Here is a 26,681-nt window from a genome sequence, read left to right on the forward strand (position 1 = left end):
CCTCTTCAGCGCTGTGTCCTCCTGGGGATAGGCATTAGTACTCATACAGCCTCTTATAAAGTTGAATCTTTAATTTGGCTTGGATTTCTGGCTTGTTTTAGCTGTGGCTCAGTAGGTAGCACTCTAGCCTCTGAATCAACAGAAGTTTGAGGGTTTTAGTCCCACTCCAGAGACGTGAGCATAAAAATCTAGGCTTACACTCCAATGCAGTACTGAGGCAGTGCTGCACTGTTGGAGATACCGTCTTTCAGATGAGACATTAAACTGTTGCCCAGTCTGCCCTCTCTGGTGGACGTAAAAGATCCCAGGACACTAATTTGAAGAAGAGTAGGGGAGTTCTTCCCGGTATCTTGACCATTATTTTCCTGCAATCAACATCACAAAAACAGATTATCTGGTCATTCTCCCATTACTGTTTGTGGGAGCTTGCTGTGTGTAAATTGGTTGCTGTGTTTCCTACATTTACAACAGTGACTACACTTCAAAAAGTGCTTCATTGGCTGTAAAACACTCTGGGACGTTTTCAAGTTGTGAAAGGTGCCACATAAATGTAAGTCTTTTTAAAGGTTGTGGAAAATTGAGCAGGTTGGCCATGTCTGCCTGAACCCACTTTAATTGGGCTGGATGGACACTAAAGGACAAGAGAGCTTTTTTAGGGGAGGAATTCAGGTGTAATTTATCTACTGCTGGAGTTACAGTGGTTGGTCTTACTGCAGCATTCTAATAGTTTTAATGCCCCAAATTGTAGGTTGTACTCTTCCCTGTCACCTTGTTCTCATTAATCTCTGGAGTGAGATTGTGGAATACATCCTATAGTTAAGAATTGGTTGAAAAGTAGAGGCAGCAAGAGCCTGAAAATTGTATGTTTAGAATGCAGCTCCCTCCACCTTGCCCAGACAGTATTTTGCACAATAAAGAATCTGTTGCTTCCTATCCAGTCTCTCAATACATGTAAACCCAACGAAACCAGATTCCTTACCCAGGACCCAAAGTAAATATTCCCAAGTTCTAGCCTGAACTGGTGTAGTCTGACCTGTTAATCAACCTTGAATAGAAAGAACTTTCACCTAACCAGTGTGTATATCCAGATTTAATTGTTGTGAAAACATTAACTTTTCCAAGGCTTGTTCAGAGTGTTTCATTGTTATTTTGCTATGACAATACGGATGTAATATGGATTTTGATAATGTTTCCCCCCTCCGTAGGTAACTCGATCTTCAAATTTCAGGTTCTCAAAAAATGAAGCTGTCCTTGTCCCCACCTAGTGTAGGCTACTTTGTTTAATTCTTGTACAAATACATTACCAAACATTTGTATGTATAGTTTCAGTCACAGTATCTTTCAAAAAAAGTGCTCTGTTGGCACTGGAAAGATTGATTTGTGGAATAGACTCACCTAGTTCATGTAGATGGCAAGTTGTAGAGGGTGCATTATTGGTACCAAGGTAGAAGGAAAATGAATGGTGTGATTGACTCTCATAAAGGGGGCTAATGAACTTGGGAAATGGAAAATAGGGAAGTGAAGAATCATTCAAGCTTGGACGGAAAGGGGAATGGGAATTTAAATCAGTTCGATAGGGCAATTATAGAAGGTAGAAATAGATGAGGTAAATGTACAAATGAAAAAGAATTTATCAAATTTATGTAGGTAGCAGGAATAGATGAGGAAAACCCCATTGACTAGTTATAAGGAGGGAAAAGGAATGTGGCATTGCCTTGAGTAAAATACAAAAATAGAAACTAAAATGCATTTCAGTGCTCAGAGTGTGGGACATAAACTGAAGAAATTAGAAACAACACAGGTCGATAGAAAATAAAAAGTGCTAACAGAAATGTGGCTGCAAACTGGGCAGGAGTGGAAATTTAACATTATAGGTAAGAAAGGAGGAGTAGTGGCAATATTGGTGAGGGAGGGAATACATGCTGTAGACAGAAAGGAGGTTCAGGCGGACTCATTATGGTGGATAAGATTTTAATTAGCCACTCATTGATTGGGGCAGTAAATAGCAAAAAAAGAATGGAATTTCTAAAAGGTGTGCAAAAGTCCTTCCATGATCTAGCCCCTTCCCTATTTCCATAATCTCCTCCAGCCCCACAACCCTCTGAGATATCTGCACTCATCTAATCCTGGCCCCTTGAACATCCCGATTTTAATCATTCCACCATTGATGGCCGTGCCTTCAGCTGCTTGGGCCTTAGCTCTGGAATTCCCACCCCAAATCTCTCTGCCTCTCAGTCTCGCTTTCTTCCTTTAAGACACTCCATCAGACCTACCTCTTTGACCAAGATTTTGGTCATCTGCCCAAATATCATCTTACATGGCTGAATGTTAAATTGTGCTTTATATCCCTCCCATGAAGCACCTTGGGATTTATTAATTTAAAGGTGCTATATAAATACAAGTTGTTGTTGTATGTATACTTACAATGGAAGAGGCATTCATAGATCTACTTATGAATAACGAGATGGATTAGGCAGATGAGTTAAATATTGACGAGTCCTTCATGGGTAGTGACCATAATATGATGAGGTTTAAGGTCCAAATAGAAAGGGAAAATGTTAATGTAGAAACAAAGGCAGCAAATCAGAATAAGGGAGATTTTATCAAGGTGATGAGTGAGCTAGATAATGTGAGATAGAAAGAGAAACTGGCACACAGGTCTGCCAATAGGCTATTTTTAAAAAAGAGATTGCAATGTTGCAGAATAAACATACCGTGTAAAAAGGAGACCACTTCACAATTCAGGGTGGTGTGAATAAATAGAGGTCAAAAACAAACTAAAATTGAAGCCAGCTTGCGGTGACTATGATTATACAAATAATAAAAATAAGGAAGTATATTGAGAAAAGATAAGGCAAAGAGGGGATTCTAGGGAAGGATTTCAAAATATCACAAAGGCTATTCTGATTATATCAGAAAAAGGACAGTTGTTAAATGAGATGTGACACCTGAGAGGAGAGGATAGTGAGCTAGTGGAGAATAAATGGGAACTGACAGGATATCTAACAAGTACCTGCCTCCACTGTTTCCAAAAGAGAACAATCCTGGGGAGGAGGTAAATCCTGAACCGCAAGATGAGAGGTATATTGATAAACAAAAGGGAAGCATTAGAGAAGTTTGTTATCCTAAGTTAGTTATACAGCATGCTGGGACCTGATGGGATGCAAGGATCCTGAGAAATGGAGGACGAAATAGCAGAGGCCCTAGAATCTATATTTCAGAGTTCTGTTGAGTGCAGGTGTGAGCTTGTGGTCTGGCAGTTGGCTAGTGTAATACATATTTGCAAAAAGGGAGATGGAGCTAATTCAGGAAATTACAAGCCAGTTAGTATGACATCCATGATGAGGAAAACTTCGATCTCTAATGGAAGATGAAATGAGTAAATATCTTGATGAAGAGAAAATAATTAGAAGCAGTCAACATGGATTGCAAAAAGTAACTTTGTGCTTGTAAAACCTGCTTGAGTTCTTTGAGGGGTTAACTGATATGATGGGGGTGGTGGTAGGAAATGTGGTGGATGTGCTGTACATGATATTTCAGAAAGCCTTTGATAAGGTACCATACAACAGAAACAAAAACAGTTTGCATTTACATAATGCATTTAACACAGTTCACAGGACCGTTCACAGACAGAATTTGACACCAATCTACATATTAGGACATGATCAAAAACCGAAAAGAAAGAAAGACTTGCATTTATATAGCGCTTTTCATGACCACCAGACATCTCTAAGCACTTTACGACCAATGAAGTATTTTTGAAGTGTAGTGTTATGGATAGATGGTAAGGGGTGTGGGTGGTTCCCACTGTTCACCTTCCAACTGACCATTATCGTGTTTTGTTTAAAATGATGAGTTAGGCCCTGAATGTTTTTAGGATCAAATAAACAGACAAGTGATAGATTTTCTCATAGGTTAAACAAAAGATAACTTTATTTTTACGCGATTCCAGAAATGTTCGCAACACCACTCACGCACACATTCACCCACACACCCATACACAAGAATAGATAGATAGAAAGCGAAAGGGTAATTAGTTTAAAGTGAGGTAGGTGTCCATGGTAAACCTGTTGAATCTTCTCAGAAGGACTGTCTCTTTTAAAGGTGCAGGCCTGGGTATTTGTTGTCTTGAACTTGTTGAGGTGTTGTAGATTTCTGGTGGTTAAGACTTCAGACTGGAGGTGGTGGTTACTTTAAGATCTCTGCTGTAGCAAGTTGAAGTGTAGAATTAGCAGCAGGGCTCCTTCCTTGCTTGACTGGACTTCTTTCCACAGCCACTGGCTGGACTGCTTTCTGTGATGTTGTTAATCTCTCCCTCTCTCTCCAGAGGGTTTCCTTTGAAGGTCAAAAATTAATAACATTAACATTTTTGTTATTTGACACATAGTCTTCTCCCCTGGTGTGACCACACAATGGACCAGGATGCGGAATCCATGGCTATATGTGGATGTCTGGATGGGTACTATTCTGTTATGATATGGTTACTTCACACCTCCTTTGTCTCAGAAGAAAAACATTCAATTCAGGAATGTCTCTTGATGGTTTCGGATGGGTGTAGTTAACACCTCTTAGTCTGGACTGTATCCTTTTGTCCTTTTGAGACGTGAGGCAGTTTTTGAATACATAGGCCAGACCATCTGACCTTTGGTGGCCATCTTTGCTGTACATTGTCCACTTTTTTTAAAGGAATAGTCATTTTCAAGGAGTCCACATTGAATAAAATTAGTATCCCAAAATTTAGAATATGATATGTCTTTACTGGGCATGACCGTAATCAGTGTTGTAATGTAGAAAACTCTGCAGCCAATTTGGGCACAGCAAGCTCCCACAAACAGAAATGTGACAATAACCAGATAGTCTATTTTTGTGATGTTGATTGAGGAATAAATATTGCTCAGACATTGGGAAGAACTCCCCTGTTCATCTTTAAAATAGTATCGTGGGATTTTTACATCCATCCAGATAGGGCCTTAGTTTAATGTCTGATCTAAAAAACGGCACCTCTAACAGTGTAGCACTCCCTCAGCACTGCACTGGAGTGTCAGTCTTGATTTTTGTGCTCAAGCCATGGAGTGACTACCGGACAGTCCTTGTGAAGTTCTGTCTTCACACTGAGGACACCCTCCATCGTGTTGTATGGCACAGCTACCATGCTAAATGGGATTGATTCAGAACAAACCTAGCAACTCAATACTGGGCATGCATGAGGCGCTGTGGGCAATTAGCAGCAGCAGAATTGTATTCACCACAATCTGTAACCTCACGGCCCAACACATCCTTCACTCTATCATTACCATCAAGCCAGGGCATAAACCCTGGTTCAATGAAGATTGGAGGAGAGCATGCCTGGAGCAGTACCAGACATACCTAAATATGAGTTGTTAACCTGATGAAGATACAACACAGGACTATATGCTAAACAGTAGAAGCAGCATGCAAAAGACAGAACTCAGCGATCCCACAACCAATGGATCAGATGAAGGCTCTGCAGTCCTGCCATATTCAGTTGTTAATGGTGGTGGACAATTAAACAATTAACTGGAGGACGAGGCTCCACAAACATTCCCATCCTCAATGATGGGGGAGTCCAGCAAGTCACTGCAAAAGACAAGGCTGAAACATTTGCAGCCATCTTTATCCAGAAGTACTGAGTGGATGATCCATCTTGGCCTGCTCTTGAGGTCCCCAGCAACACAGATGCCGGTCTTCAGCCAATTCGATTCACTCCACATGATATCAAGAAACGGCTGAAGGCACTGGATGCTGCAAAGGCTATGGGCTCTGACAACATTCTGGCAATAGTACTGAAGACTTGTGCTCCAGAACTAGCCGTGCCCCTAGCTAAGCTGTTCCAGTACAGCTACAACATTGGCATCTACCGGACAATATTGAAAATTGCCCAAGTATGTCCTGTACACAAAAAGCATGACAAATCCAACCTGGCCAATTACTGCCCTATCAGTCTACTCTTGATCATCAGTAAAGTGATGTCATTGACAGATCTAACCTGCTCACCAATGTAGAGTTTGCATTCCGCAGGGCCATTCAGCTCCAACCTCACTACAGCCTTGGTCCAAACATGGACAAAAGAGTTGAATTCCAGAGTTGAGGTGACAGTGACTGCCCTTGACACCAAGGCAGCATTTGACCGAGTGTGGCAACAATGAATCCTAGCAAAATTGAAGTCAGTGGGAATTGGGGGAAAATTCTCATCTGTTTGGAGTTATACCTAGCGCAAAGGAAGATGGTTGTGGTTGTTGGAGGTCAATCATCTCAGCCCCAGGACATCACTGCAGGAGTTGTTCAGGGTAGTGTCCTAGGCCCAACCATCTTCATCTGCTACATCAAAGACTTTCCCTCCGTCATAAGGTCAGAAGTGGGGATGTTTGCTGATGATTGCACAATGTTCAGCACCATTTGCGATTCCTCAGATAATGTCCATGTCCCTATGCAGCAAGACCAGGACAACATTTAGGCTTGGGCTGATAAGTGGCAAGTAATATTTGTGCCACACAAGTGCCAAGCAAAGACCATCTCCAACAAGGCAGAATCAAACCATCTCCCTTTGACATTTAATGGCATTACCATCGCTAAATCCCCCACTATCATCATCCTGGGAGTTACCAGTGACTAGAAACTTAACTGGACCAGCCATCTGAATACTGTGGCTACAAGAGCAAGTCAGAGGCTGGGAATTCTGCAGTGGGTAACTCTCCTTCTGACTCGCCTGTCCATCATCTACAAGACATAAGCCTGGATGAATGCATTTCAAGAACACTAAAGAAGCTCGACACCATCCAGGACAAAGCAGCCCCTTCATCGGCTCCCCATTCACGACCTTAAACGTTCACTCCCTCCACCACTGATGCACAAAGGCAGCAGTGTGTACCATCTACAAGATGCACTACAACAACTTGCCAAGGTTCCTTCAACAGCACCTTCCAAACCTGTAACCTCTACCACCTGGAAGAACAAGGGCAACAGATGCATGGGAACACCACCACCTGCTCCAACTCAAACACCATCCTGACTTGGAACTATATCACTATTACTGGGTCAAAATCCTGGAACTCCCTTCCTAACGGCACTGTTGGTGTCCCTGCACCACACAGACTGCAGCAGTTCAAGAAGGTGGCTCATCAGCACCTTTTCAGGGGCAATTAGGGATGGGCAACAAATGTTGACCTTGCCAGCGATGCCCACATCCCATGAAAGAATAAAAAAAAACTTTTCTCCCTTTTGCTCTCCCACAGTGGCAGCCATGTCTTCAGCCATCTTAGCCATATGATCTGGAATTCTCTCCATAAATTCTTTCATCCCATACTCCTGTCTCCTCCTTGAAGAGCCATTTCTTTGACCAAGGTTATAGTCACCTCTCTACATAGAAACAGAGAAAATAGGAGCAGGAGTAGGCCATTCAGCCCTTCAAGCCTGCTCCGCCATTTATCATGATCATGGCTGATCATCCAACTCAGTAACCTGTTCCCGTTTTCCCCCCATATCTTTTGATCCCTTTCGCCCCAAGAGCTATATCTAACTCCTTCTTGAAAACATACAATGTTTTGGCCTCAACTGCTTTCTGTGGTAGCGAATTCCGCAGGCTCACCACTCTCTGGGTGAAGAAATTTCCCCTCATCTCAGTCCTGAAAAGTTTACCCTGTATCCTTAGACTATGACCCCTGTTTTTGGACTCCCCCACCATCGGGAACATCCTTCCTGCATCTAACTTGTCAAGTCCTATTAGAATTTTATAGGTTTCTATGAGATCCCCCCTCACTTTTCTGAACTCCAACAAATATAGTACTAACCGACTCAATCTCTCCTCATACGTCAGCCCCGCCATCCCAGGAATCAGTCTGGTAAACCTTCGCTGCACTCCCTCTACAGTAAGAACATCCTTCCTCAGATATGGAGACCAAAACTGAACACAATATTCCAGGTGTGGCCTCACTAAGGCCCTGTATAATTGCAGCAAGACATTCCTGCTCCTGTACTCGAATCCTGTCGCTATGAAGGTCAACATACCATTTGCCCTTTTTACCGCCTGTTGCACCTGCATGCTTACCTTCAGCGACTGGTGTACGAGAACATCCAAGTCTCGTTACATATTCCCCTCTCTCAGTTTATAGCCATTCAGATAATAATCTGCCTTCCTGTTTTTGCTACCAAAGTGGATAACCTCACATTTATCCACATTATACTGCATCTGCCATGCATTTGCCCACTCACTCAACTTGTCCAAATCACCCTGAAACCTCAAATAAAAGCAAAATACTGCGGATGCTGGAAATCTGAAACAAAAACAAGAAATGCTGGATTCACTCAGCAGGTCTGGCAGCATCTGTGGAAAGAGAAGCAGAGTTAACGTTTCGGGTCAGTGACCCTTCTTCGGAACTGACAAATATTAGAAAAGTCACAGATTATAAACAAGTGAGGTGGGGGTTGGGCAAGAGATAACAAAGGAGAAGGTGCAGATTGGACCAGGCCACATAGTTGACCAAAAGGTCATGGAGCAAAGGCAAACAATATGTTAATGGTGTGTTGAAAGACAAAGCATTAGTACAGATTAGGTGTGAATATACTGAATATTGAACATCAGCAAGTGCAAACCTGAAAAAAACAGTGGGTAAGCAAACTGAACAAACTAAGATGAAATGAAATAAATGCAAAAAAAGATTGTAAAAAATGTAAAAAGGAATGCAAAAAAAAAGAAGAAAAAATAACTAAAAATGACTAAAAATGAAAGTAAAGTGGGGAGCTGTCATGCTCTGAAATTATTGAACTCAATGTTCAGTCCGGCAGGCTGTAGTGTGCCTAATCGGTAGATGAGATGCTGTTCCTCGAGCTTGCGTTGATGTTCACCTAATCACCTAATCACCTAAATACACCTAATCTGTACTAATGCTTTGTCTTTCAACACACCATTAACATATTGTTTGCCTTTGCTCCGTGACCTTTTGGTCAGCTATGTGGCCTGGTCCAATCTGCACCTTCTCCTTTGTTATCTCTTGCCCCACCCCCACCTCACTTGCTTATAATCTGTGACTTTTCTAATATTTGTCAGTTCCGAAGAAGGGTCACTGACCCGAAACGTTAACTCTGCTTCTCTTTCCACAGATGCTGCCAGACCTGCTGAGTGATTCCAGCATTTCTTGTTTTTGTTTCAGATTTCCAGCATCCGCAGTATTTTGCTTTTATTTTACCGTTTATTCCTGCTCTTTGTTTCCTGTCTGCCAACCAATTTTCTATCCATCGCAATACGCTACCCCCAATCCCATGCGCTTTAATTTTACACACTAATCTCTTATGTGGGACTTAGTCTAAAGCCTTCTGAAAATCCAAATAAACTACATCCACTGGCTTCCTCTCATCAACTTTATTAGTTACATCCTCGAAGAATTCCAGTAGATTTGTCAAGCATGATTTCCCTTTCGTAAATCCATGCTGACTCTGTGCGATTCTACCACTGTTCTCTAAGTGCTCTGCTATAAAATCTTTGATAATGGACTCTAGAATTTTCCCCACTACTGACGTCAGGCTGACTGGTCTGTAATTCCCTGCTTTCTCTCTACCTCCCTTTTTAAATAGTGGGGTTACATTAGCTACCCTCCAATCTGTAGGAACTGTTCCAGAGTCTATAGAATCTTGGAAGATGACCACCAATGCATCCACTATTTCTAGGGCCACTTCCTTAAGTACTCTGGGATGCATACCATCAGGCCCTGGGGATTTATCAGCCTTCAATCCCATCAATTTCCCCAACACTATTTCTCTACTAATACTGATTTCCTTCAGTTCCTCCCTCTCACTAAACCCTGTGTTCCCCAACATTTCTGGTATGTTATTTGTGTCCTCCTTTGTGAAGACAGAACCAAAATATGCATTTAGTTGGTCAGCCATTTCTTTGTTCCCCATAATACATTCCCCTGTTTCTGACTGTAAGGGAACTACATTTGTCTTTACCAATCTTTTTCTCTTCACATATCTATAGAAACTTTTACAGTCAGTTTTTATGTTCCCCGCAAGCTTAATCTCGTGCTCTATTTTCCCCTTCTTAATCAATCCTTTGGTCCACCTTTGCTGAATTCTAAACTGCTCCCAATCCTCAGATCGGTTGTTTTTTCTGGCGAATTTGTATGCCTCTTCCTTGGATCTATTGCTATCTCTAATTTCCCTTGTAAGCCATGGTTTGCCTACCTTTCCAGTTTTACTTTTGCGCCAGACAGGAATAAACAATTGTTGCAGTTCATCCATGCACTCTTTAAATGTTTGCCATTGCCTATTCACCGTCATCCCTTTCAGTAATGTTTCCCAATCCATCACAGTCAACTCACGCCTCATACCTTTGTAGTTTCCTTTATTAAGATTCAGGAACCTAGTCTCAGAAACAACTACGTCACGCTCCATCTTGATGAAGAATCCTATCATATTATGGTCGTTCGTCCCCAAGGGATCTTGCACAACTAGGCTGTCAATTATTCCTCTCATTACACAATACCCAGTCTAGGATGGCCTGTTCTCTAGTTGGTTCCTCAACATATTGGTCCAGAAAACCATCCCATATACACTCCAAGAATTCCTCCTCTACAATATTGAGACGAATTTGATTTGCCCAATCTATACGCAGATTAATGTCACCCATAATTACAGATGTTCCTTTATCGCATGCGTCTCTAATTTCCTGTTTAATGCCATTCCCAACATCACCATGACAGTCTGGGGGTCTATATACAAACCCCACTAACGTTTTTTGCTCCTTAGTGTTTCTCAGCTCTACCCATACAGATTCCACATCGTCAGAGCTAATATCTTTCCTCACTATTGCATTAATTTCCTCTTTAACCAGCAATGCAACTCCACCGCCTTTTACTTTTTGTCTGTCCTTTCTGAATACTGAATACCCTTGGATGTTCATTTCCCATCCCTGGTCACCCTGCAGCCATGTCTCCGTAATCCTGACTGTATCAGACCCGTTTACGTCTATTTGCGCGATTAATTCATCCACTTTATTGCGAATACTCCGCGCATTAAGGCACAAAGCCTTAAGGCTTGTCTTTTTAGCATTACCTCTCCCCTTTGCACTGTTTTTCACTGTGGCCCTGTTTGATTCTGGCCCTTGATTTCTCTGCCTCTCACTTTTCTTATTCCCCTTACTGTCTTTTGTTCTTGTCCTTGATCCCCCCCCTCCTCTGACTCCTTGCAAAGGTTCCCATCCCCCTGCCATTTTAGTTGAAACCCTCCCCAACCACTCTAGCAAATACTGCCCCAAGGACATCAGTCCTGGTCTTGCCCAGGTGTAACCCCTCCAGTTTGTACTGGTCCCACTTACCAGAGAACCGGTCCCAATGTCCCTGGAATCCAAAACCCTCCCCCTCACACCATCTCTTCAGCCACGTATTCATTCGATATATCCTGCTATTTCTACTCTGACTATCACGTGGCACTGGTAGTAATCCTGAGATCACTACCTTTGTGGTCCTACTTTTCAACATACTTCCTAACTCCCTATAATCTGCTTTTAGGACCTTACCCCTTTTTTTACCTACATCGTTTGTACCAATGTGTACCACAACCACTGGCTGTTTACCCTCCCTCTTCAGAATGTCCTGTAACCTCTCTGAGACGTCCTTGACCCTAGCACCAGGGATGCAACATACCATCGTTTGCAGCCACAGAAACGCCCATCTATTCCCCTTACAATTGAATGCCCTATAACTGTTGCATTCCCACACTTTTTACTCCTCCCCTGTGCAGCAGAGCCAACTGTGGTGCAACGAACAGGGCTGTTGCTGCTTTGCCCTGAGAGGCCATTCCCCCCAACAGTATCCAAAGCAGTATATCTGTTTTGCAGGGGAATAGCCACAGGAGATTCCTGCACTACCTGCCCAGTCCTCTTGCTCTGCCTGGTAGTCACTTTCTGCCTGTGGAGCCTGAGCCTGCGGTGTGACCACCTCTCTATACGTGCTATCCACGATACTCTCCGACTCACGGATGTTCTACAGTGTCCCCAGCCGCCGCTCCAGCTCTGAAACCTGGGCTTTCAGGAGCTGCAGCTGGAGACACTTTGCACACATGCTGTTCCCAGGCACCGGAATTGTTCCCAGCTTCCCACATGGAGCACGAGGAGCTCTCCTGCCATGACTTAACCCTTTAAATTAAACCTTTTGGAAAATGCTTAATATCAAATAATATCAATTACTCTGGGGCCCTTCTTCCCTGGTCCTCGTTACTACAGAATTCCCTAAAAACACTACTTACTATATATGAAAATAAACTGTAGATATCACCCTCTTCTTTTCAACATCTAAGTTTGTTCACTACACCTCTGTGAAGTGCTTTGAGACATTTTACTACTTTAAAGGTAATGTTGACCCCTTTTCCAAAGTTCATGATCGTGTTGTCACTTCCCAAATCCGTGCCCATCTTTCCCGGATCTCCAGGTTTGAATCCCTCCAATCAGGTTTCTGCTCCTGCCACAGTATCGAAATGGCTCTTATCAAAGTCACAAATTATCTCCTTTGTGACTGTGACAAAGGGAAACTATTCCTCCTCATCCTTCTTGACCTATCTGCAGCCTTTGACCTAACTGAGCACACCATCCTCCTCCGACACCTCCCCACTGTCATCCAGCTGGGTGGGACAGTTCACACCTGGGTCCATTCTTATCCAGCTAATCATAGTTGGAGTATCACTGGCAATGGCTTCTCTTCCTGCTCCCGCACCGTTACCTCTGGTGTTCTCCAAGGATCCATCCCTAGACCTCATCTATTTCTCATCTACATGCTGCCCCTCGGAGACATCATCTGAAAGCACAGCATTGTTTCCATATGTATGCTGGCGACATCCAGCTCTACCTCACCACTACCTCTCTCAACTCTTCCATTGTTGCTAAATTATCAGACTGCTTATCTGACATCCTTGGTCACTGCTACAAACTCCTTTTCCTAGCTACCTAATCCATCCCTCTCCCTGGCAACTGTCTGAGGCTGAACTAGACTGTTTGCAATCTTGGTGTCATAGGATCCTAGGAAAATAGGAAATAGGAGCAGGAGTAGGCCATTCGGTCAGTCGAGCCTGCTCCGCCATTCAAACCAATCATGGCTGATCACCTACCTCAATGCCATTTTCCCCCACTATCCCCATATCCCTTGATAACATTAGTATCCAGAAACCTATTGATTTCTGGCTTGAACATGCTCAATGATTGAGCTTCCACAGCCGTCTGTGATAGAGAATTCCACAGATTCAACGCCCACAGAGTAAAATAAAAGTCTTCCTCATCTCAGTCTTAAATGGCCTTCCCCTTTTTCTGAGACTGTGTCCCCTTGCTTTAGACTCACCAGACAGAGGAAACATCTTATCCACATCTACCCTGTCACGCCCTGTAAGAATTTTGTATGTTTCAATGAGATCACCCCTCATTCTTCGAAACTCCAAAGAATACTGGCCCAGTTTATGCAATCTCTCCTGCTATCCCAGGGATTAGTCCGTGAACATCCATTGCACTCCCTCTATGGCAAGTATATCCTTCCTTAGATAAGGTGACCCCGAGTTGAGCTTCTAACCATATCTCTGCCGTCACTAAGACCGCCTATTTCCACCTCCATAATATCATCCAACTCTGTCCCTGCCTCAGCTGATCTGCTGGATCTCTCACCCATGTCTTTGTTACCTCTAGAATTGACTATTCCAATGCACTCCTGGCTTGTCTCCCACATTCCTCACTCCATAAACTATGTGTTACGACCAGGTGAGGAAGGGGTCTCAGGCTCTCGCCCCTTCACTGGTTTGGCCATAACAGGGCTTATCTTTTAAAACACAGTGATTTTAGCTTACCACTTCTGTGAGCCCTTGCTCACTGTTCCTCGAATATAATTACAAATCAGACAGGTTTTCTTGAGTTCAAACAAGACAGATCCAAGTTTATTAACCTTATCACTCTAACCCAATTAAAATTACTAAAATACGCGACGCATCCACACTCACATGCATACGAGAGGCGCACACACACACACACAAATAGATACAGAGGGGAAGAAAGAGTCAGAAGGTTGAAGTAAAGTTCGTAATAAATGGAATGCAAGTACTGGGTTATAATGTCTTAATTGAAGTCAAAGTCTTGGAGTCCTCACTGGGGGGCCACGTGCACAATTTCAGGCTTGCTTCTCTGGCTCCAGAAGGTTGAAGGGAGGGTTCAATTGTCTTCTTGGTCGCTTGTAAAGTTCTGTAGTCTTTAGGGTTACAAGCTGCCACCATGGTTGCTCTGGGACTTTGCTGGACAGAGAGAGACTTTTCTCTTCCAGTTCGGCTGCAGTCTGTTTGCTTTCTGAGGCCCAATTCAAAAACCTCAGCCTTACTCCAGCAGGTTGGCCATGTGACCATTTCTTTGTTAGAAACAACAGTCCATGGAGGGTTGTTGGAATTTGAGTCTTTCAGACATGCTCAGTGGGGGGTGGAGTTTGGCTCTTACAAAGTCAAAGGAGTGTCGATGTCTTTTGATTACCCCTATTGGCAAAACCAATCTCGCTAATTGAATCAGGGAGCACCCCTATTGTTCCAGCTAGACTGGTACTTCACTTCTGTCTCTCAGCCAGCCTTTGTCTTCTCAAAATGCAAATGTGCTTGGCCATTTTCTAACTGTTCAGTTCTATTTTTTTTAAACGTTATTTGCAATGTCCAGTAAAAATTTCAAGTAGTGTTCCATATGACGAAATTAATATTTCCATTTGGGGTGTGTGATTTCCGTCACACTATGGCAAACTCTGCTGCCCATGTCCTTACTCGTGCCAAGTCCTGTTCACCCATCACCCCTGTGCTTAATATTGGCTCCCAGCTAAGCAACGCCTTGATTTTATAATCCTCCTCCATGTTTTCAAATCCCTCCATGGCCTTCCCCCTCCCTATCTCTGTAATCTCCTCCAGCCCCACAACTCTCTGAAATATCTGCGCTCTTCTAATTCTGGCCTCTTGAACATCCCCGATTTTAATTGCTGCACCATTGGTGGCCATGCCTTCAGCTGCCTAGATAATTCCCTCCCTAAACCTCTCAGCCTCTCTATCTCACTTGCCTACTTCAAGATGCTCCTGAAAGCCTACCTCTTTGACCAAGCATTACACCATCTGCCCTCATTGGCTTTTGCGACTCTTGTGAAACACCTTAGAATGTTTAATAACGTTAAAGGTGCTATATAAATACAACTTGTTGTTGTTTCTGCCTTGTTACATTTGCATGCAAGGGCTAGCTTGCCTATATTTGCTCTATTCTTACTTTTGCTATGGCAAGCTGCTGACAATCTCTTCCCCTCAAGCTATCTTCCCTGGTTGAGATGTGTGCACAATACTCAGAGGATGAGGTCTTTGTGTGTACCATTTCATCTTGAAATATCTGCCTCGAGTCCCCAAGATGCTGCTCAAGTAATGTCTTTTCCACTGTTACCCAAGGAACATTCTTTGGTTTTTATCATGTGTTATTGTAATTCCTGAAGTCTCTTGTTTTCTTTGTTTTTACATATTCTATAGGTGAGTGATGATTCTCAGTGTGCAGTTGTGCAATCTGCTGTAATTCCCAAGGGAAGTAAGCAAGCATTATTAATAAATAATGCAAACCAATTTGAACCTTTGAAACCTATTATGAGTATAGAAAATATTAAATATCTTCGAGAGACTCGAGAACCTGCTTAAAATTAAACTGTTTAATTGAGGATTCAAATCACCAAGGTCATTCCCTTTCGCTGGTGAAGGAATGTCTGTACCCTTGTCCTTTGGGTATTAAGAATGGAACTAGATTAATGTTGGGCATGTGAAATGTTAATACTCTGCCCACTTGAACTGTGAAAAACTCCCAGCAGAACTATGATGGATTTTGTCATTTTAAACTTGGGTTGTGGCTGGAGAAGGCACTTTGAGCTGTGTAACTTTAGTCACACTGGTGGTCACATGGCTATCGTTGTTGTAGTAATAGGAGTATTTATTTTAAATGATGAACAAAGGGAAGTGAAGTGAAATACACATGAAGTGAAATACACAACATTAACTTAGCTGTGATTTTTCTTAGAATGTATGTGTCTTTTCCCATACTCTTTCTGTACATTGTTTCTTGCTAAAAAGCCTGTGTATTTATAGAACAATTCCACCTTCACAGTGGCTTCCACCTTATAAAGTATCTGTGTAGCCTAATTCTATGAATGTTAAGGTGCAGTGCTACATCTGAATGCTGATTCTGTGCGCCAGTTAGCTGTCATAGGTGAAACGGATGCTGGTCTCACATTTCCTCTATTCCATGCAACCCTTTGGACAATCTAATGGCAAATGATGGATCTTCGGTAGCCAGTTCTGAGTGGATTTGTTCTGGGTGGATTCTTACTCTGGTCGCAGATGATGACTGAATCTCACCAGTTACACTCCTGATCTCCTGGGGCATCTTCAGTGGTTCTGAATGTTGTTGCTTTGTACAATAGTTGGAGTAGAACTTATGTGAGGAAGCAAAGAGCTTTTTTCTGCAGCTAGGCTGTGGTAATTAGAGACCGACAGCTGCTCATGGCATTTCAGTATTGGGACTATATACTTCACAGGGCTAACACTAACCCTGTAGTGTCTCCTCTTTCCTGTACCACTGTTTGAAGATACTGTACCTCACCCTGTTTATATCACAGAGTGCACCATGTCATTTATCACCTTGTACGCCATGGCATATATGTCACAGTAGTGTCAAACTCTTCCTTCTATAAATGTTCTTTCATGAGGGAGGCACAGTGGTTAGCACCGCAGCCTCACAGCTCCAGCGACCCGGGTTCAATTCTGGGTACTGCCTGTGTGGAGTTTGCAAGTTCTCCCTGTGTCTGCGTGGGTTTCCTCCGGGTGCTCCGGTTTCCTCCCACATGCCAAAGACTTGCAGGTTGATAGGTAAATTGGCCATTATAAATTACCCCTAGTATAGGTAGGTGGTAGGGAAATATAGGGACAGGTGGGGATGTGGTAGGAATATGGAATTAGTGTAGAATTAGTATAAATGGGTGGTTGATGGTCGGCATAGACTCGGTGGGCCAATGGGCCTGTTTCAGTGCTATAACTCTAAATAAAATAAATAAATAAATAAAATGCACGCCAGGACACAGTATCATACTTCCACCTCTCCCACCTGCATTTGAAAGAAATGGAATCTCACATAATTTGGGCTCATGGAGGGTATGGTAGCATTGTGGTTATGCTACTGGACAGTAATCCATGATTCTATGAGTTCAAATTCCAGCACGGGAGCTGGAGAATTTAAATTCAATTAACTAAATAAATCTGGAGTCAAAGGTTAGTCTCAGTGATAGTGAGATTGTTGTAAAAATCTATCTGGTTCACAAATGTCCTTTAGGGAAGGAAATCTGCTGTTTTTACTTGGTCTGGCTTACATGCAACTCCAGAGCCACAGTAATGTGGTTGATTCTTAACTGTCCTCTAAAATGATGTAGCAAGCCACTCAGTTATATCAAAAACCACTACACTGACTACAGTGGTTCAAGAAGATGGCTCATGACCACCTACTCAACGGCAATTAGGGATGGGCCTTGTCAGCGATGCCCACACCCATGAATAAATTAATATGTATTGTATTTCATGTTGCACTTCACATGTATGTAAGGTTACTTGGATCCTGTTTTGTTCATCCACAAACAGCCAAATTTGAAGTTATTCACTTGAAGTGGGATACCGGTGACTTTGCAGATACCCTTCTAACACCCACCATCTATCAGCACAACCTTTATAAACTGATGCAGAGGAAGTGATTCTCAAGGTGCTCTGTGGTGTTGTGAACATTTATGCAGTAATTTCATTACTACAACTAAATAGAGACTTGCATTTATATAAAACCTTTCCCATCTTCAGGATATTCAAAGCAGCCAATGAATTAGTTAAATTAGTACAGTCACTGGAATCTGCCAGGATCACTCGGCTCGGGACCTCATTACAGCTTTGTTTCAAACATGGCAAAAGAGCTGAATTTAGAGTTGATGTGAGGGTAAATGTCTTTGACATCAAGGGAGAATTTGACCATGTGGCATCAAGGAGCCCTAGTAAAATTGAAATCAATGGGAATCGGGGAAAATTCTCCTCTAGTTGGAGGCATACTTGGCACAAAGGAAGATGGTTGTTATTGTTGGAGGTCAATCATCTCAGCTCCAGGACATCACTGCAGGAGTTCCTCAGGGTAGTGTCCTAGGCCCAACTGTCTTCAGCTGTTTCGTCACTGACGTTCCCTCCATTATAAGCTCTGGAGTGGGGATGTTTGCAGATAATTGCACAAAATTCGCAACTCCTCAGATACTGAAGCAGTCTGTGTTTGCATGCAGCAAGAGCTGGACAACATTCAGGCTTGGGCTGTTGTGTGGCAAGTGACATTCCCAGCAAACATTTGCCAGGCAATGATAATATCCAATAAGAGAGAATCTAACCATCTCCCCATGACATTCAATGACATTACCATCGCTGAATCCCCCACCACCAACATCCTGGGGGGGTTACCATTGACCAGAAACTGAACTGGACCAGGCATATGAATATTGTGGCCACAAGAGTAGGTCAGAGCTGATAATTTTTTGGGCAGTAACTCACCTCCTGTCTCCCCAAAGCCTGTCCACCATCTACAATGCACAAGTCAGGAGTGTGATGGAATACTCTCCACTTATCTGGATGACTGCAGCTCCAACAACAACAAAGAAGCTCAACACCATCCAGGATAAAGCAGCCTCTACCTCTGTGATCTAAAAGGACAAGGGCAGCAGTAGCATGGAAATACCACCACCTGCAGGTTCCCCTCCAAGTCAAACACCATCCTGACTTGGAACTATATCACCGTTCCTTCACTGTCACTGGGTCCAAATCCTGGAACTCCCTTCCTAACAGCATTGTGGGTGTAACTACCCTACGTGGTCTGCAATGATTCAAGAAGGCAGCTCACCACTGCCTTTTTAAGGGCAATAAATTCTGGCCTTGCCAGCGGTGCTCACTTCCCATGAACAAATAAAAAAAGCTGTTTTGTGGGTGGATGTGGTAGTCAATTTACACACAGCAAGATCCCACTAACAGTGATGAGAGCAATCACCAGTTAGTTTTAATGGTGTTGGTTGACCAGGAGAACTCCTCTGCTCTTCTTTTGATGACTTCCCCATGAGATCTTTTTCAGTTCCATTTGAACAGGTAGATGGGTTTTCAGTTTAATGTTCCATGGAAACATGGCAGCTTGGACAGAACAACAGTCCCTCAAGACTGTACTGGAGCTTCAGCCTCGATTATGGATTCAGGTCCTGAAGTGGAACTGACAGTAAATTTCAGCAGAGGTTCTCCCAATTGTCCACTGTAATATAAGAACAGGAGGAGGCCATTCTGCCCCTTGAGACTGTTCGCCATTCATTAAGATCATGGCTGACTTCACTGGAAAAGCCGTGGAAACTCCTGGAAAAGCTGCTTCAACACAAGTATTGCCAACTTTCTGAAGCTGTTCTGTCAAAAGTTACAGAAAAGAAGCTGGACAACCACTATGGAAATTCACCTCAAAGACATTTGTGCAATAATTCAAATTAAAGAAACTTGTTGGGTTTTTCAGGCAACCTGTGTTTCAAATTTAGCGGTGACTGAATTATCTAATATTGAAGTAGATTGTTATCAATGACTAAAGGAGAGGATATTGATGATTTCATGGCCTGCTCATTAAAAAAGGAAAATATGAATACCAGAAGCCTGGCTGATAGAAATCCCACAACCAGAATATTGCTGGATTGCATTTGCCTCGAGAAGGATTTTGCAAGACGCACCAGTAGCAGAACATGGCCGGTTGCATTAATAATTACCATGGAGACTTGCACTTTCCTTGGGGATTTCTTTAGATGCGGCAACTTCTATTCCTATCTTAAAATAACTGTCCCTGAAATGTTGCAAAGTAAGCTTTCAAAGAGGTGATCTGCAGCCAGCTTGCACAGTTGACCAGCTGCATTCCATGTGCTAGTTCTGTAGATTTGAGGCTTTGTTATTTATGGATGCAGCAATGTACCTGTGAGTTGGCATGATCCCACCCCCATATGGGAGGAAAGGAAGGGAAAAAGCTTCTGGCATAATCAGTCTTCTTGCTGTGATTACAGTAGTGGTTCTGGTCGGAGCAATTTCTGGTCATATATTAAGAGTATCATGTAAGCATGCTGGCATGTTTAAGTGTGCTGGGTTAAATATAATTTTCCTTTAGCATATTGGTGCCAGTGTGTAAATAATCTTATTTCTGTTGCATATTTGGAATCATTCCACGCTACTTCTTTCACGACCCATTTCCCACTAACTTCCTCCCAACTGCAGTACTGTTTCCTCCCTTTTCTGGAGCTCTTCCTCTCTTCCTTCACAAATTTACTCTGAAACTGCCAACTCCATCTCGCGTGGTGTCTTTCCAGCACAGCAGTTCTGCTGCCCTTAACCTACTTAACTGCTCCATTGACTCTTCTTTTGACCCATGCGGGACCTTATCAAAAGCCTTACTGAAGTCCATATAGACTACATCAACTGCTTTACCCTCATCTACAAACCGAGTCACCTCCTTGAAAAATGAAACAAAGCCATGCTTGATTAATCCCTGCCTCTCCAAGTGGAGATTAATCCTGTCCCTCAGAATTTTTTCCAATAGTTTCCCTAGCACTGACGTTGGACTCACTGGCCTGTAATTACCTGGTTTATCCCTTCTTGAATAATGGTACCACATTTGCTGTCCTCCAGTCCTCTGGCACTTTTCCTGTGGCCAGAGAGGATTTGAAAATTTGTGTCAGAGCCCCAGCAGCCTGGGATACATCTCATCTGGGCCTGGGATTTATCCACTTTTAAGCCCACTAAAACCGCTAATACCTCCTCCCTTTCTGTGCTAATTTGTTCAAGTATATCACAATCCCCCTCCCTTCCCTGATCTCTACACCTACATTGTCCTTCTCCATAGTGAACACAGATGAAAAGTAAACATTTAAAACCTCACCTATGTCCTCCGGCTCCACACACAGATTGCCACTTTGGTCCTTAATGGGCCCTACTCTTTCCCTGGTTATCCTCTTGCTCTTAATATACTTATAAAACGCCTTGGGATTTTCCTTTATCTTGCCTGCCAGTGTTTTTTTCATGTCCCCTCTTTACTCTCCTAATTATTTTTTTAAGTACCTCCTTATGCTTTCTATACTCCTGTCAGGCTTCCGCTGTTTTCAGCCCTCTAAATCTGCCATTAGCCTCTTTTTTTTTCCTTATCCAATCCTCTGCATTCCTTGACATCCAGGGTTCCCTGGACTTATTGGTCATACCCTTCACCTTTCATCCAAGCTGACACTGACCCTCCCATTCCATAAACCCTAATTTTGTTAACTAGCCTTATATGTGGTACTTTGTCAAACACTTTCTTAAAATCCATATAAACAATATCCATTACATTCCTTTCATCGACCTTCTCTGTTACTTCATCAAAATTCACTAGATTAGTCAAGCACGATCTGCCTTTCACAAATCTGTGCTGGCTATCCTTAATTCGAGGAAGAATGTTTGACAATGGAAAGGACACATGAAGGTTTGATAGAATTATACCGGGAAAGTGAGATTATAGTGCAGAAACATTGAGGTTTTTTTTTACTGGAACATGGAATGTTCAGAGGGAGGGAGAATCTTCATGAAGGGTTCAAAACTCTGAATGGTTTTGACAGGGTAAATAGTAGAAGAATATTTCCACTGGTTAGCGAATCAGTAACAAGGGTTATCACTAGAGGAATGAAGGTGGAAATTAGAAGCATTATTCTTGCCAAGGGTTATTGAAATACCAGTACATTTTACCAAATTGTGGATGAGTGAAAGTTTCAGCAGCTTACGATTGCTAAAGCCGTCATTTTCAGCCCTTACTATAAACTGCACATCCTTGTCAATGATTACAATTTCCTCTCCGATCACCTGCTTATCTTAAAACAGAGCCCAAATTGAATTTCAAACCTCACATATTAACTGTCAAGACTGTTTTCCATCAATGGTTGCGTCTCTAACTTACCCTATTGCCACCAGTCATGTCACCTCTAGACTCCAACATTCTCCTTGCTGTACTCTCACCCTCCTCCCTCCATAGACTTTTAAGTCATGAACATTTTATCTGTCCATCCCCTGCCCCACACTAAGCCCTATTTATCGATCCCCTCTGCCTTCACGATCCCCCAACATATTGAATTCCAAATTCTCATTCTCATCCTCATCTTTGAATATCCTATGGCTTGCAAGCCCCTTCATTTTTCCAACTTCCTCCAAACTTGCATTCTTCCTTGACCTCCATTGTTAATCTAACCTTCTGTTCATCATTCGCCCTAACTTTGGTCATAGTGCCTGCCACAGCCTTGGTCTCTGGAACTCCCACCTTAAATCACTTTACGTCCCTCCTCCTCTCCCCATCTTTTTGATGAAGCTGTCGATTGCCTATTGTATCTCTCCACCATTGCTTGGGATTACACTTTTCCCTTTTTCCTCTGAGATATCTATGTTGAAGGCATGCAATCAAAGTAACCTGCTGTTGAACCTGAAATCTTAGACTTCCTTTTCTCATTTTAGATGCTGATGGACCTGTTGTGTATTTCCAGCATTTTCTGTTTTTTCTGTCAGATTTTCAGCATTTGTGATTTTGCTTTGTCAACTCGATGAAGTTTAACATTAACAGTTTCTTTGGGGATAATAAATTATTAGATCTTGAGGCCAGAGATCAAAGTGCAGTGAGACTGAGGGCTGAAGTCAACAGGGAAAGTCTTTAGATACCCCAGCACCGGAGGAGTGGAGCAGCAACAGAGAGGAAGTACGAGGTGAAATGAGAAAGAACAGAGTGAAAAGGTAATTGTGGACACTAGCTGACTGCATTCTTTAAGGTAGAAAGAAAGCATTAACTTTTACTTAGACAGTGCTTTTCACAACCTCAGAACGTCCCAAAGCATTTTACAGCTAATTAAATGCTTTTGAAGTGTAATCACTGCTGTAGGAAACACAGCACATGACAAACTCTCACAAAGAGCAGCAAAATAAATGATCAAATGATTTGTTTTAGTGTTGATGGTTGATAGAAATATTGGCCAGAACACTGGGGAGAACTCCCCTTCCTGAACAGTGCCATGGGATCTTTTATGTCAACCTAAGGGGGCAGATGAGACCTTGGTATAGGGTTTCGTCCAAAGCACAGCATCTCCGAAAGTGCAGCGCTCCCTCAGTACGGACCCTCCAGCAGTGCAACGCTCCTTCGGTACTACCCCTCCAGCAGTGCAGCACTCCCTCAGTACTGCCCCTCAGACTGTACAGCACGCCCTCAGTACTGCCCCTCCGACAGTGCAGTGCTCTCTCAGTACTGACCCTCTGACAGTGCAGCACTCCCTCAGTACTGACGCTCCGACAGTGCAGCACTCACTCAGTACTGACCCTCTGACAGTGCAGCACTCCCTCAGTACTGACCCTCCGACAGTGCAGCACTCCCTCAGTACTGACCCTCCCACAGTGCAGCGCTCCCTCAGTACTGACTCTCTGACAGTGCAGCTGCAGCGCTCCCTCAGTACTGACCCTCCGACAGTGCAGCACTCACTCAGTACTGACCCTCTGACAGTGCAGCACTCCCTCAGTACTGACGCTCCGACAGTGCAGCACTCCCTCAGTACTGCCCCTCCGACAGTGCAGCACTCCCTCAGTACTGACGCTCCGACAGTGCAGCGCTCCCTCAGTACTGACCCTCCGACAGTGCAGCACTCACTCAGTACTGACCCTCTGACAGTGCAGCACTCCCTCAGTACTGACGCTCCGACAGTGCAGCACTCCCTCAGTACTGACCCTCTGACAGTGCAGCGCTCTCTCGGTACTGGTCTCTGACAGTGCAGCTCTCCCTCAGTGTACAGGCACAACAGGCCATATGGGCTCGGTTTTCAGAAGTAGGATTTGAACCCACAACTTCCTGACTCGGAGTTGAGAGAAAGTGCTGCATCGCGAACCGATGCTAACAATTGGAATGCTGCTGCTTGTCTCATACAACTTTCTTTGGGGAAAGCAGCGTATTTGAGGTGGGAGTCTGACCTTTCAGAAATGGTCGGAAAAGCAGTTACAAAGGTCTCCATCTCGAGGGTCGTGTCAATAGTTCTCTGTGGGGTCAGAAGCAGGAGCAAGTTTCTTTCTCCTCCTGGAAGCTCAGTGTTGGTGCTGGCAGTGTGGAACCTCCACCAAAATTCATGTTGGTGCCATCTCCTAACTCCTACTGGCAACATACTGGTGTCCAGTTCATTGAAATGCAGTAAATGGAGCCCTCAAGAAAGATCCATCCAGGCTGGACGCAGCCAGTAAATGTCCAGGAAATAAAGCCTGTCATCTTCAAATTGGTCCTTTTTTAAAGGAGACTGATGTGAAATTCTGTAGTATTTTTAAGCTGGATCCCATTTCCTTTTGAAGCCCTGCATTTTGCCCAGAGGTGCTGATACTGGCTGGCACAAGCACTTGCCTGATTGATCTAATAGCCTGATCCCAGAAATTCTGGCAGGGTTAGGTTCTCCTTTCCTGTGATGTACCATTCTCACTTCACCATAATTTGGTGGTAGAGTTGCATGGCAGTTTTATTTTATTCTTTCATGGGATGTGGGCATCGCTGGCTCGGCCAGTATTTATTGCCCATCCCTAATTGCCCGGTGGTGGTGAGCTGCCTTCTTGAACCGCTGCAGTCCATGTGGGGTAGGTACACCCACAGTGCTGTTAGGAAGGGAGTTCCAGGATTTTGACGCAGTGACAGTGAAGGAATGGCGATATAGTTCCAAGTTCCCATGCATCTCCTGTGCCCTTGTCCTTCTAGGTGATAGAGGTTGTGGGTTTGGAAGGTGCTGTCGACGTAGCCTTGGTGAGTTACTGCAGTGCATTTTGTATTTTTTTTATTCTTTCATGGGATGTGGGTGTTGCTGACAAGGCCAGCATTTGTTACCCATCCCTAATTGCCCTTGACACCTGAGCAGCCTGCTAGGCCATTTCAGAGGGCAGTTAAGAGTCAACCACATTGTTGTGGATCTGGAATCACATGTAGGCGAAAGGTAAGGACAGCATATTTCCTTCCCTAAAGGACACTAGTGAACCAGATGGGTTTTTACAACAATTGATAGTTTCATGGCACCATTACTGAGACTAGCTTTTAATTCCAGATATTTTAAAATTAATTGGATTTAAATTCCACCTGCTGCCGTGATGGGATTTGACCCTGTGTCCCCAGAGCATTACCCCAGGACTCTGGGTTACTAGTCCAGTGACATTACCAGTATGCCACCATTTCCCCCTGTGGTACACACTGCTGCCAATGTCAGTGGGGGAGGGAGTAAATGTTGAAGATGGTGGATGGGGTGCCAGTCAAGTGGGCTGCTTTGTCCTGGATGGTGTTATGAAAGTGTTGCCACTTTAAAAAGTTTTTTTTTGAGGACTTGTGTTTAAAACTGAAAAGATTCCATGGATGTGTTTTTTTTTACAAGGGTCACTGAGAGGTGTTGGTTGAAAACAAACTTTTACTGGAAGTCACATGCCTTAAGCTCAATAAACAACTGAAACTTTGGTGACTTGGGGAAGATGTTTACAGCGAAGTGACATGTCAAGATTTATGATGGTCAGAAGGTTTCGCCTTTGGGATATTATTTTGACTTTCTGGTTGGGGTGTGCACTGTTTTGAGTTAGTTGGAGGTCAGCCTGCCAAGAGAGAAACACCCAGCTCATTTTTTATTCACAACTCTGAAAACCCCTGAGAGTTCAGTGTGTATGAGAGCTAAAACCCCTGATGCCGCATTTCTCCTGAGAAGCTGTAAAAACCAGCCTGATTAATTCTTGACATAGCCTAAAATGAACTGCTCCAGAAAAGATCCCAGTGACCCGTCTACGTGTTCTCAGATGCCAGACTTTATGCCATTTTGGAACACAACGTATCTCATCCTTTTCTTCAAGAATCAACAAGTATTTGGCTAAAGTAATTTTTTTTTTGCTTTTGTGGTAAAAGACCTCTGCAGACAGAATTTTGTTTTTTTGTCTTAACCATTGTGTGTGTGTGTGTGTGTTGGGGGGGTGGGTGGTATTTAAAAAGGGAACTTTCATATTTCAGTCTGTGTGTTCATGCTTTGCTTCGTTACTGGATAAGTCTTGTTTTATAATAAACTGATAGTTTTGTTGTTTATTAAACAAACCCAGTGTACTTTATTCTGGGATAAAGAGTAGAGTGTATGATTGACAGCATCATAACTGGGTAAACATTTAAATATATGTGTGACCTATGGAGGAGTGGATCTAGAAAAGATAGTGCACTCCTCCCACCTCAGTTGTAAAAATGGTTTCAAACTTCTTGAGTGTTGTTGGAGCTGCACCCATCCAGGCAAGTGGAGAGTATTCCATCACACTCCTGACTTGTGCCTCGTAGATGGTGGACACGCTTTAGGAAGTCAGGAGATGAGTTACTCACAACAGAATTCCCAGCCTTTGACTTGCTTTAGTAGCCACAGTATTTATATGGCTGATCCAGTTCAGTTTCTGGTCAATGGTAGCCTCCAGGATGTTGATAGTGGGGGATTCAGTGACGGTAATGCCATTGAATGTCAAGTGGAGATGGTTAGATTCTCTCTTGTTGGAGATGGTCATTGCCTGGCACTTGTGTGGCACGAATGTTACATGCC

General features: G+C 43.3%; 1 protein-coding gene across 2 annotated transcripts in view; it reads left to right on the plus strand.

Moving 5' to 3' along the window:
• si:ch211-126j24.1 (phosphofurin acidic cluster sorting protein 1) overlaps nucleotides 1–26,681 on the plus strand; it is an 862,277-nt gene that overhangs the window by 113,576 nt on the left and 722,020 nt on the right. Inside the window, exon 1 of one of the 2 annotated variants that reach the window (XM_068028324.1) lies at nucleotides 22,762–22,857. The exons of the other annotated variant lie outside the window; for it this stretch is intronic. Coding sequence (XP_067884425.1) covers nucleotides 22,835–22,857 — 23 coding nt within the window. The 5' untranslated portion in view covers nucleotides 22,762–22,834. Of the gene's footprint in view, nucleotides 1–22,761; nucleotides 22,858–26,681 lie in introns of those variants that run through there. 2 annotated transcript variants of the gene reach the window in all.

The sequence above is a fragment of the Heterodontus francisci genome, chromosome 3 (genome assembly GCF_036365525.1).
Source record: "Heterodontus francisci isolate sHetFra1 chromosome 3, sHetFra1.hap1, whole genome shotgun sequence".
Lineage (NCBI taxonomy): Eukaryota > Metazoa > Chordata > Chondrichthyes > Heterodontiformes > Heterodontidae > Heterodontus > Heterodontus francisci.